Source organism: Scyliorhinus torazame, chromosome 6 (genome assembly GCF_047496885.1).
Source record: "Scyliorhinus torazame isolate Kashiwa2021f chromosome 6, sScyTor2.1, whole genome shotgun sequence".
Taxonomy (NCBI): Eukaryota; Metazoa; Chordata; class Chondrichthyes; order Carcharhiniformes; family Scyliorhinidae; genus Scyliorhinus; species Scyliorhinus torazame.
The window spans coordinates 87,559,423-87,577,259 of record NC_092712.1 but is presented as its reverse complement, the minus strand read 5'-3'; the positions used below and the strand labels follow the sequence as shown (position 1 = coordinate 87,577,259).

At 50.4% G+C, this 17,837-nt stretch overlaps 1 protein-coding gene across 3 annotated transcripts in view; it reads right to left on the bottom strand.

The window, feature by feature from the left end:
* The window catches only part of LOC140424881 (protein adenylyltransferase SelO-like), a 132,387-nt gene that overhangs the window by 74,698 nt on the left and 39,852 nt on the right, over window positions 1-17,837 (bottom strand). For 2 of the 3 annotated variants that reach the window (XR_011947716.1, XM_072508429.1), the window contains exons 4-8: window positions 15,456-15,520; window positions 13,362-13,418; window positions 13,186-13,284; window positions 6,657-6,724; window positions 6,479-6,566 (exon numbers count right to left, since the gene is read on the bottom strand). Coding sequence is in view for 2 of the 3 variants with exons in the window: in XM_072508429.1 (XP_072364530.1) it covers window positions 6,479-6,566; window positions 6,657-6,724; window positions 13,186-13,284; window positions 13,362-13,418; window positions 15,456-15,520 (377 nt within the window). In the remaining variant the exon portion in view is untranslated. The remainder of the gene's footprint in view (window positions 1-6,478; window positions 6,567-6,656; window positions 6,725-13,185; window positions 13,285-13,361; window positions 13,419-15,455; window positions 15,521-17,837) is intronic. The other variant, XM_072508430.1, reaches the window with a different exon arrangement.

Genomic DNA, 17,837 nt, shown 5'->3' with positions numbered 1-17,837 from the left:
GGGTTCCCGGCTCATCCGGAGTCTCCTCCTGCATTCCCGGTCCGTGAGGTCCTGGTATGACTGCCTGGGCCGGTACACACGGGGTGCCCTCGGGTGCCTCCGTTGTCGTGGGGCCGCGACGTCCTCCTCCCCCTCCTCGTCCTGTTGGTCGGGTGTCCCTCCAGCCTGGGCGGCTGCCGCCTGCCCCTCTGCAGCAGCCTGCGCCGCCTCTCTGGCACGCTCCTCCTCCTCATCCAGGGCAACATAGACATGAGCGGCTGCCGCCACGGCGGCCAACATCGCTGGATGATCTGAAAACATGACGGCCTGGTGGGGGGAGGGGAACGACGACATGTCATCATTGCCCACATCCCCTCCTCCCCCCAGCCAGGTGGCATGGACCGCATGGGTCCAACTGTTGGAGGCTGGCACCTGGCCAGGTGGACCAACTCACTTGCCCTCCCATCCCCTTCCCCAGCAGGGCACCCCCCCCCCCCCCACGGCACGCCCCCCCCCTAACCTCCACCCCGGCACGGACACCCCATCCCCCTCCCCAAAACGGACCCCCCCCCCCCCCATCCCCCTCCCCGGCACGGACCCCCCCCCCAACCTCCACCCCGGCACGGACCCTCCATCCCCCTCCCCGACACGGACCCCCCCCCCCCCCCCCATCCCCCTCCCCGGCACGGACCCCCCCCCCAACCTCCACCCCGCGGCACGGACCCCCCCATCCCCCCCCCCATCCCCCTCCCCGGCACGGCCCCCCCCCACCCCCCAACCTCCACCCCGGCACGGACACCCCCATCCCCCTCCCTGGCACGGACCCCCCCCATCCCCCTCCCCGGCACGGACCCCCCCATCCCCCTCCCCGGCACGGACCCCCCCCCCCCAACCTCCACCCCGGCACGGACCCCCCCCCAACCTCCACCCCGGCACGGACACCCCCATCCCCCTCCCCGGCACGGACCCACCCCCCATCCCCCTCCCCGGCACGGACCCCCCCATCCCCCTCCCCGGCTCGGACCCCCCCCCCATCCCCCTCCCCGGCACGGACCCCCCCCCCCCAACCTCCACCCCGGCACGGACACCCCACCCCCCTCCCCGGCACGAACCCCCCCCATCCCCCTCCCCGGCACGGACACCCCCATCCCCCTCCCTGGCACGGACCCCCCCCCATCCCCCTCCCCGGCACGGACCCCCCCATCCCCCTCCCCGGCACGGACCCCCCCCCCCAACCTCCACCCCGGCACGGACCCCCCCCCCAACCTCCACCCCGGCACGGACACCCCCATCCCCCTCCCCGGCACGGACCCACCCCCCATCCCCCTCCCCGGCACGGACCCCCCCCATCCCCCTCCCCGGCACGGACCCCCCCCCCATCCCCCTCCCCGGCACGGACCCCCCCCCCAACCTCCACCCCGGCACGGACACCCCACCCCCCTCCCCGGCACGAACCCCCCCATCCCCCTCCCCGGCACGGACCCATCCCCCCAACCTCCACCCCGGCACGGACACCCCCATCCCCCTCCCCGGCACGGAACCCCCCCCCCCCCCAACCTCCACCCCGGCACGGACCCCCCCATCCCGCTCCCCGGCACGGACCCCCTCCCGGCACTCCCCCGGAGCCCAGCCTATTCTAACCACCCCCCCCCCCCCCCGCACACACACACACACACACACAAGCCGAGACACACCTCTCCTCACGCATTCAGACTGCGGCCACGCCATCGCCTGCCCAGAGCCAACCCCCCAGGCCGTCACTCACCTCCACGCTGGCCGGCGTGAACCTGGAGCACAGGATCACGCCGATGAAAAGGAGGTTTAATTTACGTCGACGTGAACGGTCATCACGTCGATGGGACTTCGGCCCATCCGGAAGGGAGAATATCGGCAGGCCGAAAATCGGCTGCCTTGCGCAGACCCGTGACATTCTCCGCGGCAGCGGCGACATTAACGCCCCGCCGACTTTTCTCCCTTCAGAGACTTCGGCAACCGGCGGGGGCGGGATTCACGGCGGCCAACGGCCATTCTCCGACCCTCTGGGGGGTCGGAGAATGACGCCCCTGGTCTTTTGTTCATTTTTGAACCAAAGCTGCAATTAGGTAAGGTGCTGAGTGGCTCTGACAAAACCCAAACTGAGTGTCAATGGGCAGATTATTGCTGAGTAAGTGCCACTTGATAACACTATTGATGTTTGCTGATGATCAAGAGTAGACTGATGGGATGATAATTGGCCAAGTTATATTTGTCCTGCTTTTTGTGTTCAGGACGTACCTGGGAAATATTCCATATTGTCAGGTAGATGCCAGGTATTGGAATAGCTTGACTAAGGGTGCAGTTACTTCTGGAGCACAGATCCAGTACTATTGTCTGAATGCTGCCAGGACCTAGAGCCTTTGTAGTGACCATTGCCTTCAGCACTTTTTTGATATCACATGGAAAGAATTGAATTGGCTAAAGATAATGTTGGGGACCTCCAGAGGACACCAAGATGGACCATCCATGTGGCAATTATGGCTGAAGATGGTTGCAGATTTTTCAACCTTGTTCTTTGCACTGTTGTGCTGGGCTCTCCCTTCATTAAGGATGGGAATATTTGTGGAGCCTCCTCTTCCAGTTAGTTATTTGATCGCTACGCTACCCATCTGAACCCAGGGCCACACAATCAGCTTACATTAAATTTTCATAGCCTGGCTCTTACCTACTTTTCTCCTGCAAACTTCAATTGCTTTTCAATTTTTTGTTGTTGATACGTCTTCATTCAATGTACTCCCTCAATGTCTAGGATGCAAGGTGATGTGCTGATGCTTAGGCCAATGTACTCATGTGTTCAGGTCTCTGCTGTTATTTAATGTTTCTTCTTCTTAGGAAGAATAACAAAAAAGGAAATTTTACAAAGTCCAATTCAGCCCAAGATTACGGATGAGTTTTAATCCCCCCCTACCGGAAAAGAAGGGTGAATTTGGATCAGATTTGGATTTGGTGATTTGGATGATGAAAATCTGAATCTCAGTCCCAAACTATTTCCAAACCACTCTCTTTTGATTTTAACAAAGGTGAGACAGAAGACCCACCCGCAGGAGGTAGATTAGCAATTTAAATGTTACGTGAAAGCACAAGCCTCACATTTACCACAATTTCAAATTTAATCCTAACTGATTTAATTTTCCAGGCCTTGGAAAACATACTAGCTAAAAGAAGGCAAGAAACTGTTGAATCCAGGAGATAGGTGCCATTCCATTTACTGGCTAGATCTAGATCCAATAAATCTGCTTTTAAGACTAGACATTTTTGACACTTCCTTTCTTCTCCACAAGGTGTCCAATCTCTCCCTCCCCCCCCCCCCCCCCCACCCCCCCCCCCCCCCCAAACCCTCACTCCCCCGAAGGTCACCAATGTCCCAACCCTAGCCTCCTTGAAAAAGAGTCACATGGATTTGGAACACTAACTTTGTTTCTCCAACCTCCCCTCCCCCACCCACAGCCTCCCTGATTTTCCCCCCACCTCCTCTTCTCATCCCAGCAATGGCCTGGTGTTGACGGTCTATCTGCCTGACAGCTAGCGAGCCCCTTAACCTGGGAAGTGGATACAAAGGATTGCTAATCATGTCCCACTCTTAAATAGGACTGTACCATTAGGAAATACATTTTTATGGGTTTCCCCTCCATTTCTATGCTCCCTTTACGTTAATATTCAGTTGAATGTCTTCAAGGAGAGGCAAGATCATAAAAACATGTTACATGCCGTGCAGCTGTCTAGTAAGGACATGAACAATATCGGAAAAGAGGGAGGAAAACGTGTAGGAATGTAAGACACTTGTTTCCTGATGGCACTGTGACTCCCAATTTTTCCTCGTCAATGTCTTCCACCGCTTCTTGGCCTAAAAAGGGTATGGAGCACCTTTTCGTAAGTATGGCCACTCCCTTGCCTGTTTTGGACCTTTCCATGTCATTGTATGCAGCAACAACCTATAAGCAGAAGACTTTTCAGAAGGTGCTGACAACTGTTAAGCACTCAAATTGCATTCCTTAGGGGCAGCACGGTGGCGCAGTGGGTTAGCACTGCGGCCTCACGGCGCCAACGTCCCAGGTTCGATCCCGGCTCTGGGTCACTGTCCGTGTGGAGTTTGCACATTCTCCCCGTGTTTGCGTGGGTTTCGCCCCCACAACCCAAAAGATGAGCTGGGTAGGTGGATTGACCACGCTAAATTACCCCTTAATTGGAAAAAAATGAATTGGGTAATCTAAATTTTTTTTTAATTAAAAGAAAAAATTGCATTCCTTGTGCACACTACTAAAATCCTGCTGCCAGGACTTCAGACATTATGGGCGGGTTTCTACACCCCACCACATCAGAACAGTGTTAGGAATCCTCCATTTGATCAATGGGGATTACCATTGTGGGGCAACCCCACATCGTCAGGAAACCCCCGGGCTCCCAGCAAAACGGAGAATCCTGACGGCGGAGAATTCAGCCCTAAATATTTTGTGAACCACTGCAATTATGCTGTCTATCTTCTGTTGTATTAATGCTGTGACTAGGGGTAAATTGTCTCTGCGTATTATTTGCAAATTATTTCCCCAAGAGTGCAAGAGACAAATATTTCCAGAGACAGCGCACCAGCACACCTCTTCTTAATTTGTACAGAGGTATGATCAATCACTTCATTAATATGCTCAGCCACCTCCCGTTGTTCACCTCATCCCTCAGAATTCCTTTGCACCACTTTCTACAAGAGGACTTCCCAAGGCATTACCAATGATTGGGGCAACATTTCCCACATTCCTCATTATTGCCATTTATTCCTGCCCCAAAAGAATTATTTTATCCTGAACACTACTCTCTCCTTTAACATCCAACGCCTTTTGAGGAGGAAATGAGTTTCACCATGTCTCTGCCTGTTTCCACATAATGCACATTTCTCGTGCTCAATTTAGAGAAGGACGGGAAGTTAGCCAGAATCAGGCAGGCACATTAACATCTTATTCAAATAACACGCATTATCACTTCTGTTCAAGAGGTCTGTGAATTGGAGCCAGTGAGTTGCAAGTAGGTCAAGTCAATCATTTTGTCAGTTCTCTACTGCATGGCAGATGGCATTTTCGCTGTTGGTTCTATTAGAGGTGCAACAGAGAGGATATCATAGGGGTAGGTGGGTTTTGGGACGCAGGGATTATGAGGCATGTCCCAGTAAGAGTGCAGGGCATTGATGAGGGTGAGGTTGGGAGCCACAGGAGTGGCCATGAGCCACAGGAGTGGCCATTGCTGGCTGGGCACCCCCCATGGGCCACAGAGTGCCAAATTATGATGACCTTCCAAACATGAAGCTGCAAAATCCTACCAGAGTTCATCAGGTGATCTTCCTATGTGGTGGAGGGCTCACCGACTGCTGGTAAAATGCCAGTAACAATGGGAAGAGACTTGTAACTGGCTATTTAAATGGCACAACTGGTTTCGAAGTGGGAGGACTGTCCTCCACCTTTCTAACTGCAAGGTGACAGGAAGCCTAGGGACACTCCATCCCAACTTTTCTTGCCATTTTACGCATCCACCCCCGCTTTCCAGCCTGTTCCTAGAAGGCGGGTAAAATCCAACCCAACATTTCCCTTGGTGAACACCTAAATATTTAAGTCAGTTGAAACCCATAGTACTTGCCAGGTTAAATAGCAGACATGTCTGTGATACTGCAAAAGGAAAATTGGCAACCATGCCAATGAGAACCAGGTACACAAAGGGAAGTTGGCGGCATCGTAGTAATGTCACTGGATTGGTAATCCAGAGACCCAGGCCAATACTCTGGGAACATAGGATCAATAAAATCTGGAATTGAAAGCTGGTACAGCGACCATGAAACTATAATCGATTGTCATAAAAGCCCATCTGGTTCACTTTAGGGAAGGAAATCTAACGCCATTTAGGGAAGGCAATTCACCTCCTTGCCTGGTCTGGTCTTTTTTTTATTTGTTCATGGGATGTGGGCATCACAGGCTGTGCCAGCATTTATTGCCCATCCCTAATTGCCCTTGAGGGTGCAGTTAAGAGTCAACCACATTACTGTGGATCTCGGATCACAGGTAGGCCAGACCAGATAAGGATGACAGATTTCCTTCCCTCAAGGGCATTAGTGTACCAGATAGGTTTTTATGACAATCACAATAGTTTCAAAATCACCATTAGACTTTTAATTCCAGATTTTTATTTAATTCAAATTTCACCATCTGCAGTGGCGGGTTTTGAACCCGAGTCTCCAGAACATTACTCTGGGGCTCTGGTTTAGTAGTCCAGTGACAATACCACTACGCCACCACCTCCTGCAAATATGACTCCAGACCCTCTTGACTTGCCCTCTGGAGTGGGCCTAACAAGCCACTCAGTTCAACGGCAATTAGGGCTAGGCAACAATGCCCACATCCCACGAAAGCATTTATAATCACAGCAGAAATAAGTGATTCAATGTTATCTTTAATTTCAAAATGACTTAATAAACTAGCCATATTACCTTAATAATTCAGTCTCTCCAGAATGTGCCAAAATTTCCAGTGACCCAAAACGAAACCATGATTTAGCTACACGAAGAACTACTGCACCTTGAAGAACACAATAAAGGTAAGAAATGCTGAACTTTTTTCACTTCTCTGTAAATAAAAGAGGTTCTGGTAAACTGATAACATGCACACCTTTTTCATTCTTCACGCTTCCGTTGTAGAATTGATCCCTCTTCACATTATCATTGCTTACAACCAGACTGTAGAGAAGTGTGAACATCATAAAATAAATACAAGAATATCTTAATGATTTATGACCAGGCTAGAGAAAAAAAATCACCAAAAGAAAATTAAATTAACTGAACAATATCACTGGTCACAACAAAAAAAATAAACAGATAACATGTCTTACATAAATAAAAATATATTACGCATTTCAATCTTCAAATATTATAACAATATTTCAAGCTGTTGGTCTCTAATAGTTCTGATGAAGCTCAGTGTCATGCTTGCAAACTGAACAGTCATTTAACTAAACAATCAACCAATGTTCATTTGCTATGATCGACCACACGAGCCTCTTTCAAGACCTCTCCACTGTATCTCAGCTGAGTGGGACCGTATTCACTTGGGTACGGTAGTCAGAGTATCACTTGCAATGGCTTCTCTTCCTGCACCTGTTACTTCTAACATCCCCAATGATTTATCCTTGGCCCCCTCCTATTTTCATCTTCCCAGCAACATGATCTTAAAACGGTGTTAGTTTTTACATAGGCTAATGCAACCAAACTTTACCCTATCACCACCTCTCTCGACTCCGCCGTTGCTAGATTATCAGACTACTTATCCAACAAGCAGTATTGGGTGAGCAGAAGCTCCTCCACTTAAATATTGGGACCCAAACCCATTCTTTTCAGTTTTCAGTTCCCACTACAAACTTAATTCCTCAGCTACCAACTTCATCCCTCTTCCTAGCAAGGAGGCTGAACCAGGCTACATGCAACACTGGTGTCATATTTAACCTGGCGATGGGTTTGTGATCTCTGTAAAGGAAAATACAAAAGGAAATGTCAGAGAGATGCTAATCAGCATTTGTAACATAGAGGACTGTTTGACAAACAACTGCAGCACCTCCCTTTCACGCAGGTTTAGTGACACTATTACATTGGAACTGAAAGAACAGAGAACTGCAAGTTCAGAGGTAGATTGGAGCAAGTGTGAGGAGCAGCGAAATTGAGATGGTCAATGCCACTGGCTGTCTCGAGTATCGGTAGGAGTGACCACCACACAGTCCTTCTGGAGACAAAACCCTGGGCGGGATTCTCTGATCCTGAGGCTAAGTTTTGGATCCGTTATAAGCGCCATCGCGTTTTACGACGGCGTCAACAGGCCCCCAGGATCAACGATCCTGCACCCAACAGGGGGCCGGCACGGCCCATGGAGCGAATCACGCAGCTCCAGCTGCCGATACCGGCGTCAAACGGGCGCTGCAGATTTGCGCATGCACGCTGCGGCCGGTGGAAATTCACACATGCGCGCCAGTTTCCTTCTCTGCGCCGGCCCCGACGCAACATGGCGTAGAGCGACAGAGGACCGCTGCGGAGTAAAAGAGGCCTCCACCCAGAGAAGCCGGCCCGCCGATCGGTAGGCCCCGTTTGTGGGCCAGGAGGCCCCCCCCCGGGGTCGGACCCCCCTCCCCCCACCAGGCCGCCCCCCGCAGGATGGACACCGAGGTCCCGCCAGGTAGGACCACATGTGAACGGCGCCAGCGGCACTCAGCCTATCTCAGCGGCCACTCGGCCCATCCCGCGGGGAGAATCACCTTGGGGCCGCCGCACCGGCGCCAATGGCGCCGCATCTCCGGTCACCGGAGAATTGGCGTCGGTATTGTGTGAATTGCGCCCCACCCCCTCCGGCGATTCTCCAACCCGGCCCGGGGTTAGAGAATCCCGCCCCCTGTCTTCACCTTAAGGATATTCTCTATTGTGTTGTGTGGCACTACCACCATGCTAAATGGGACAGATTTCAAACAGACCTAGCAACTCAAGACTGGGCAACCATGAGGACCTGTGGGCCATCAACTGCAGCAGAATTGTACACAACCACAATCTGTAACCTTGAATCCCGGCATATACCCCACACTACCATTACCACTAAGCCAGGGGATCATCCCTGGTTCAATGAAGAGTGCAGGAGCAGCACTAGGCTGAGTAAGGTTATTGCTGAGTAACTGCTGCTTGATAGCATTGTTGATGCCCCCAATAACCTCAAAAATAAGTGACTAATGTTGTGAAACTACAACACAGGACTACTTGTGAGCATAAGTAGCAAGTAATAGAGCGATACAATTCCACAACCAGCAGATCAATCTAAGCTCTGCAGTCCTGAATGGACTGAATGCATCCAGTCATGAATGGTGGCGGACAATTAAACAACTCACAGGAGGTGGAGGCTCCCCAAATTTCCCCTCCTCGATGATGAGGGTCCCCAGCACATCAGTGCAAAAGATGAGGCTGAAGCATTTGCAACAATCTTCAGCCAGAAATGCAGAGTGGATAATCCATCTCGGCCGCCTCCAGAGGTCCCCAGCATCACAATGTCAGTCTTGAGTCAATTCAATTCACCCCATGTGATATCAAGAAATGGCTGAAGAGGGGGCAGCACGATGGCGCAGTGGGTTAGCCCTCACGGCTCCGAGGCCCCAGGTTTGATCCCGGTTCTGGGACACTGTCCGTGTGGAATTTGCACATTCTCCCCATGTTTGCGTGGGTTTCGCCTCCACAACCCAAAGATATGCAGGCTAGGTGGATTGGCAACGCTAAATTGCCCCTTAATTGGAAAAAATAAATTGGGTACTCTAAATTTATTTTTAAAAGAGAAATGGCTGAAGGCACAGGATACTGTCAAGGCTATAGGCCCTGACAATATTCCGGCAATAGTACCGAAGACCTGTGCTAAAGAACTTCCCATGTCTCTAGCCACGTTATTCCAGTGCAGGTACTTTAAAAAAAATAAATTTAGAGTACCCAATTTATTTTTGCCAATTAAGGGGCAATTTAGCGTGGCCAATCTACCTAACCTGCACATCTTTGGGTTGCTGGGGGCCCAACCCACGCAAACACGGACAGTGACTCAGAGCCGGGATCGAACCTGGGACCTCGGCGCCGTGAGGCAACAGTGCTAATCCACTGTGCCACCATGCTGCCCTACCAGTAAAGGTACAACACTGGTATCTACCCAGCAATGTGGAAAATTACCTGTACACATACCTGTACACAAAAAGCAGGACAAATCAAACACAGCCAATGACCACCACGACGGTCTATTCTCAATCATCAGTAAAGTGATGGAAGGGGGCATCAACAATGCTATCAAGCAGCACTTACTCAGCAATAACCTGCTCACTGACACTCCGTTTGGGTTCTGCCAGTGTCACTCAGCTCCTGACCTCATTATAGCCTCAGTTCAAACATGAATAAAAGAGCTGAACCCCAGAGGTGAGAGGAGAGTGACTGACCTTGACATTAAGGCATAATTTGACCTAGTGAAATCTGAAGAAGCCTTAGCAACACTGGAGTCAATGGGAAACAGGAGGGAAACTCTCTACTGGTTGGAGTCATACCTACACAAAGAAAGGTGGTTGTGATGGCTGGAGGTCAATCATTTCAGTTTCAGGCCATTACTGCAAGAGTTCCTGAAGGTCGTTCCCCATCTTCAGCTGCTCATGAATGAGCTTCCTTCCATCATGAGATCAGAAGTGGGGATGTTTGCTGATGACTGCACAATGTTCAGCACCATTCACGACTCTTTATACACTGAAGCAGTCCATGCCCAAATCCAGCAAAACCTGGATAATATCCAGGCCTGAGCTGACAAGTGGCAAGTAACATTCGTGCCACACAAGTGCCAGGTAATGATCATCTCCTACAAGAGAGAATATAACTATCTCCCTTTGACATTCAATTGCATTACCATCGCTGAATACCCTACTATCAACATCCTGGGGTGCCATTGACCAGAAACTGAACTGGACCAACCATATAAATACTGTGGCTACAAGAGCAGGTCAGAGGCTAAGCGAGCAACTCACCTCCTGGCTCCCCAAAACCTGTCCACGATTTACAAGGCACAACAAAGAACAAAGAACAAAGAAATGTACAGCACAGGAACAGGCCCTTCGGCCCTCCAAGCCCGTGCCGACCATGCTGCCCGACTAAACTACAATCTTCTACACTTCCTGGGTCCGTATCCCTCTATTCCCATCCTATTCATGTATTTGTCAAGATGCCCCTTAAATGTCACTATCGTCCCTGCTTCCACCACTTGCCTCGTACATCTACTCTAAACCTTGCCCCTCTCACCTTAAACCTATGCCCCCTAGTAATTGACCCCTCTACCCCAGGGAAAAGCCTCTGACTATCCACTCTGTCTATGCCCCTCATAATTTTGTAGACCTCTATCTGGTCGCCCCTCAACCTCCTTCGTTCCAGTGAGAACAAACCGAGTTTATTCAACCGCTCCTCATAGCAAATGCCATCCATACCAGGCAACATTCTGGTAAATCTCTTCTGCACCCTCTCTAAAGCCTCCACATCCTTCTGGTAGTGTGGCGACCAGAATTGAACACTATACTCCAAGTGTGGCCTAACTAAGGTTCTATACAGCTGCAACATGACTTGCCAATTCTTATGCTCAATGCCTCGGCCAATGAAGGCAAGCATGCCGTATGCCTTCTTGACTACCTTCTCCACCTGTGTTGTCCCTTTCAGTGATCTGTGGACCTGTACTCCTAGATCTCTCTGACTTTCAATACCTTGAAGGTTCTACCATTCACAGTATATTCCCTACCTGCATTGGTCCTTCCAAAATGCATTACCTCACATTTGTCCGGATTAAACTCCATCTGCCATCTCTCCGCCCAAGTCTCCAAACAATCTAAATCCTGCTGTATCCTCTGACAGTCCTCATCGCTATCCGCAATTCCACCAACCTTTGTGTCGTCTGCAAACTTACTAATCAGACCAGTTACATTTTCCTCCAAATCATTTATATATACTACAAAGAGCAAAGGTCCTAGCACTGATCCCTGTGGAACACCACTGGTCACAGCCCTCCAATTAGAAAAGCATCCTTCCATTGCTACTCTCTGCCTTCTATGACCTAGCCAGTCCTGTATCCACCTTGCCAGCTCACCCCTGATCCCGTGTGACTCCACCTTTTGTACTAGTCTACCATGAGGGACCTTGTCAAAGGCCTTACTGAAGTCCATATAGACAAAATCCACTGCCCTACCTGCATCAATCATCTTTGTGACCTCCTCGAAAAACTCTATCAAGTTAGTGAGACACGACCTCCCCTTCACAAAACCATGCTGCCTCTCACTAATACGTCCATTTGCTTCCAAATGGGAGTAGATCCTGTCTCGAAGAATTCTCTCCAGTAATTTCCCTACCACTGAAGTGAGGCTCACCGGCCTGTAGTTCCCTGGATTATCCTTGCTACCCTTCTTAAACAGAGGAACAACATTGGCTATTCTCCAGTCCTCCGGGACATCACCTGAAGACAGTGAGGACCCAAAGATTTCTGTCAAGGCCTCAGCAATTTCCTCTCCAGCCTCCTTCAGCAAGTCAGGAGTGCGATCAAATACCCTCCACTTGCCTGGATAAGTGCAGCTCCAACAACACTCAAGAAACTTAACACCATCCAGGATAAAGAAGCCCACTTGATTGGCAACCCATCCACAAAGAGTCACTGCCTCAACTACTGATGCACAGTAGCAGGAGTGTGTACCATCTACAAGATGCACTGCAGGAACTTACCAATGCTCCTGGGACAGCACCTTGTTAAGAATTGGGGAAAATTAAGATTAAAAAATGGAATTGGCATAAAATAAATTGATCACAAAACAACCAGACTCCTCCTCCCTGGTTTACATATATTTTATCACAGTATACCAAACTGAAAATATACACCAAGAACCATTGTTCCAAGTTATCCTTCTAAAGTTTGGGATACTCTCACATTTAACATCAGCAGGGTTCTTAAGATCTTCCAAACCCAAAATTGCAACCATCTAGAAGGACAAAGGTAGCAGAAACATGGGAGCATCACCATGTGGAAGTTTCATTCCAAGCCACCCACCATCCTGACTTCCTTTACTGTTACTGGTAAAAATCCTGGAACTCGCTCTCTAACAACACTGAGTATACCTACATAACATGAACTGCAGCAGTTCAAGAGGGCAGCTCAGTTTAGAGATGGTTTAGCAAAGGGCTAAAGAGCTGGCTTTTAAAGCTGACCAAGGCAGGCCAGCAGCACGGTCAGGCGCCGGAGCGTGGCGACTAGGGGCTTTTCACAGTAACTTCATTTTTGAAGCCTACTTGTGACAATAAGCGATTTTTATCTTTTTTTTTCTCAAGGACAATTAGGGAAGGAAAATAAATGATGGCTAACCAGTGACGTCCACATCCCATGAATGAATTTTTTTAAATATAAAAAGTAAATGGAAATCATGTAGAAGAGAAGAACAGAACTTTGTCAAAGGCATTCCTGAAAGAAAAATTAGAGTGAATAAAACACTAAAACAAAACCAAAATACGGCAGAAAATTTAAATTAAAACAAAAACTGCTGAAAAACACTCAGCGGCAGATATGGATGACTTTTCATTCAAACTAGATGGTGTTAGAAAGTATAATAGTTATTGAGTAATGAAATGTTTACCTGGCTGCTCTGCTGGTAGGGATCCCAAGATAATTCAGGGCCTCACTACAAAGAAATTCTCTTATGGATGAGCGGAGAACAGCACGGCCATCACCATCTCTGTGAAACAGAAATCCTATAAAGAAACAATGCTGGTGCAAATTCACTTTTGATAAATGACAATGTATCAAAGTTACCGAGAATAGGGAGTCTTCCCGGAGCCTTTCAGCTGAAGCTCCCATCTTGTGCCGTGCCTGTAGAAAGATAGACAAGTTAATTTAAAAGAAATTAGCAGACTTTTGATGATTTCATCTCCAAACATTTTTAAAAGCTGCTATTAATTTTCTTTAATTAAAATGATATTATTTGTTTTACTATAGATCTCCAGGGATTGTTAGAAATCTTCTTTACAGATGTCAAATATGTGGAGCACAGAGACTCGCACTATATAACCTTAAACTTGTTTGCAGTCTTGTCACACACTATCACTATTCTTTCAATTATCTATCGTGTAAATGTTCCACACTTTTTAGAACACAACATTCTGTTTGTATAATTTTTTCTCAAGTTCCCCCTTTAGAATAGCACTGGCACTTGCTGGGATGCGATTTCATAGATAGACTTCTTGTCTGAACTTAAATGAATGATTGATCATTCGTCTACCATAGTCACATCCATTATTGAGAATCATTTAATAACATTTAGTCTTCTCGGCCAGGATTCTCCCCTACCCGGCGGGGCGGGGGCTCCCGGCGGGATGGAGTGGCGGGAACCACTCCGGCATCGGGCCGCCCCAAAGGTGCGGATTTCTCCGCACCTATAGGGGCCAAGCCCTCACCGTGCGGGGCTAGGCGCGCACCGGAGTGGTTGGCGTGCCGCCGACCGATGGGAAAGGCCTTTGGCGCCACGCCAGCCGGGGTCAAAAGGACTCCGCCAGTCGGCGGAAGTCCGCGCATGCGCGGAAGCATCAGCGGCTGCTGATGTCATCCCCGCACATGCGCAGGGGGGGGTGTCTCTTGCGCGTCGGCCATGGTGAAGCCTGTGCCGAGGCGGAGGGAAAAGAGTGCCCCCACGGCACAGGCCCGCCGCGGATCGGTGGGGGCACCCCCCGGGGCCAGATCGCCCCGCGCCCCCCCAGGTCCCCGGAGCCCACCCGCGCCGCCTAGTCCCGCCGGGAAAAGAGGTTGTTTGATTCTCGCCGGCGGGACAGGCATTCCAGCAGCGGGACTTCGGCCCATTGCGGGCCGGAGAATCGCCGAGGGGGGGGGCTCGCCAGCCGGAGCGGCACGATTCCCGGCCCGGCGGGGGGTCGGAGAATCCTGCCCCTCATTAGTGATTAGAAATATGTGCTTTGACTGATTTTTTTATACTCTTAAAACTGAATTGTTAAAGCTTTACTTCTGCAGCTGAAATCAGAGGCGGGATTCTCCGCAATCGGCGCGATGTCCGCCGACCGGCGCCAAAAACGCGCAAATCAGTCCGGCATCGCAACGCCCCAAAGGTGCGGAATTCTCCGCATCTTGGGGGGCCGAGCCCTCACCTTGAGAGGCTAGGCCCGCGCTGGACTGATTCCGCCCCGCCAGCTGGCGGGAAAGGCCTTTGGTGCCCCGCCAGCTGGCGCGGAAATGACTTTGCCGTGCGGCGCAAGCACGGGAGCGTCAGAGGTCGCTCACGGCATCCCCGCGCATGCGCAGTAGAGGGGGTCTCTTCCGCCTCTGCCATAGTGGAGACTATGGCGAAGGCGGAAGGAAAAGAGTGCCCCCACGGCACAGGCTCGCCCGCGGATCGGTGGGCCACGATCGCGGGGCAGGCCACTGTGGGGGCACCCCCCGGGGCCAGATCGCCCCGCGCCCCCCCAGGACCCCGGAGCGTGCCCGCGCCGCCTTGTCCCGCCGGTAAGAGAGGTGGTTTCATTCTCGCCGGCGGGACAGGCATTCCAGCAGCGGGACTTCGGCCCAATCGCCGGGGGGGGGCCCGCCAACCGGCTTGGCGCGACTCCCGCCCCCGCCGAATATCAGGTGCCGGAGAATTCGGCAACCGGCGGGGGCGGGATTCACGCCAGCCCCCGGCTATTCTCCGACCCAGCGGGGGGGTCGGAGAATCCCGCCCCAGATAACTAAGCTGCAATCAGTGGTCCAACCTGGAATATTCTGGCCACAAACACTGCATTTATGCACTCAGCCTTTAATAATGTCTGCTTTTGCTGATTTCTTAACTGTCTCGATTACTTTTATTCAGAACAAGTTACATTTATTTCACCTTGGTCAAACCTGAACAATTTATTTCTTTACCTATTAATATAGACTCCAAGCAAATGGGCTCTTCCATCACCCAGCTGGCCAGCCCAGACTCCAAACTGTGTGAAAAGAAACAGAAAAAAAAATAAGTTTTTCACATTTTGTAAACTCATCATTCCAGAAAGCATTTTAAGTAAATTTTAAAAGAAAAACAATTATTAACTTTTTGGGGTACTTTGGGTCAGTCACTTTCCCTGTTCATCCTTTTGTGGCAATGACTCTTTCTGCGCTTACAGTACTAGGGATGCCGCTAGTCCTCTACAAATATGTTCATGTAGCCAAGGTTGTCCAACCATTTTATACCCTCCGTTTCAATTGCAATTTTTTTTTCTCACTCAAAATAAGCAGATTTCGGAAAGATACATGAATTTCAAAAAAGGTGGTTGAGTATGAAGAAAAGGAACAACTTGCAGGGCAAAAATAAAAACTGACAAAGCAATAAATCAATAATTCAAAAAAATTAATAAAAAGGAGCATTAGAGTCTATGAGAGTCAGTTTGTGTGTGTGTCCGGCTCACTCCCAGCCTAACGGTGTTTACTCACTCACCCTTACCCACTGAGAAACAGTGGGTAAGGATATGTGCTGCTGTGTGGGGATGAGGTTAACTGAGAATCCAGACACTTGGAGTGAGCCAGAAATACATTCACATACGACTTCTGGTGATGGTGATGTGCTGAGCAAATGCACATCAGGTGGCTCTCCTCCATAACTTGGCCAAATAGGCACTTTTAGTCTAAATTAGCCCGAATATTCGGTAGTATCTCACCCACAATTAAGAAAGGGAAAGAACAGAACCATCTTGCCAGCAAACAGGAGTTCAAGAGGCCACAGAGAAGGATGAAGCGGAGGAAAAGGTTACAAACAGCAGGTGGACAAGTCGGTGGACCCACGAGGCAAGCTGTCTCCGGCCACCTCGGAGAGAGGGAGAACGATGGTACAAGCAACGGCAGGGCCGGGTTCAACCAGGCGAAATCGGCCCTGTACAAGGATGGAGTAAAATTTGAAATGCTGCTCCCAGCCAGGCTCTGAGTCACGTACCAAAGTAAGAAACATTACTTCAACAACCGGCAGAGGCGGACGGGTTTGTTCAAACGAACGGTCTGGACAAGGGGCAGGCAAGGCAGTGCTGAAGGCAAAGCAGAGGAGAAAAGAGGGAAAAAAGAACTATGATGGACACACACTATGATTGCGTGGGACTGTATTGCCTCTCTTTGATCAGAAAGATCAGATCACGGCACGATAGCAAGTGGTTAGCACTGCTACTTCACAGCGCCGAGGTTTGGGTCACTGTCTGTACGGAGTCTGCACGTTCTCCCTGGGTCTGCTTGGGTTTCCTCCGGGTGCTCTGGTTCCCTCCCACAAATCCCAAAAGACATGCTGTTAGGTGAATTGGACATTCTGGATTCTCCCTCAGTATACCCAAACAGGCGCCGGATTTCACAGAGGATTTTCACAGTAACTTCATTGCAGTGTTAATGTAAGCCTACCTGTGACAATAATAAAGATTATTATAGACCACAGGGAAGGGCGAGGGCAGTGGGATGCAGAAGAAGGTGAGGCACAGACAGAGGGAACGGATAATTAGCGGACATGGGACGGGGTAAGATCAGTTCCGGGAGGGGGGTCAGTAGTGGGGATAACTAGCACAGGAAGTATGATAGCAAGGTGGGCCGTGGTGCAACTCCCAGCAGGGAGGGAGCGCCTGGCAAAGGGGGGGGAACATCGACATGAAGGGGGACGTAAGGGGGGAGACGGGGGACAAAAACCCCCCACCAGGATTGTCACCTGGAATGTCAGGGGACTTAACAGCCCAGTGAAAAGATCCAGAGTCTTCACCCATTTAAGAAGTTTGAAAGCCGACATAGTCTTCCTTCAAGAGACACATCTGAGGGAGAAGGACAGACTGTGGGTAAGGAAGGGCTGGGTGGGACAGACGTACCATTCATGTTACAGGACGAGGGCTAAGGGGGTAGCTATACTGATTAGCAAGAGGACGGTGTTTACGGCGGCAAGGATGGTCACGGACCCAGGGGGACGGTACATAATGGTCAGCAGTGCCCCATAGTCCAGGTAAGCGTGTATGTGCCCAACTGGGACGGCACAGATTTCATAAAGAAGACCATGGCAGAAATCCCGGAAATCAACACATCCCGACTGATCATGGGAGGGAAATTTAACTGTGTACAGGACTCATTGACAGACCGATTGAACCCCAAAACGGGGAAAAAGACAGGCATGGTTAGGGAACTGGGAGCATTCATGAAGCAGATGGGGACAGTGGACCTATGGCGGTTCCTACACCCTGCTGAGAAGGAATTCCCGTTCTTCTCACCGGTGCACAAGGTATAAAATTTGCAGTGGGGAAATCGGTGTTT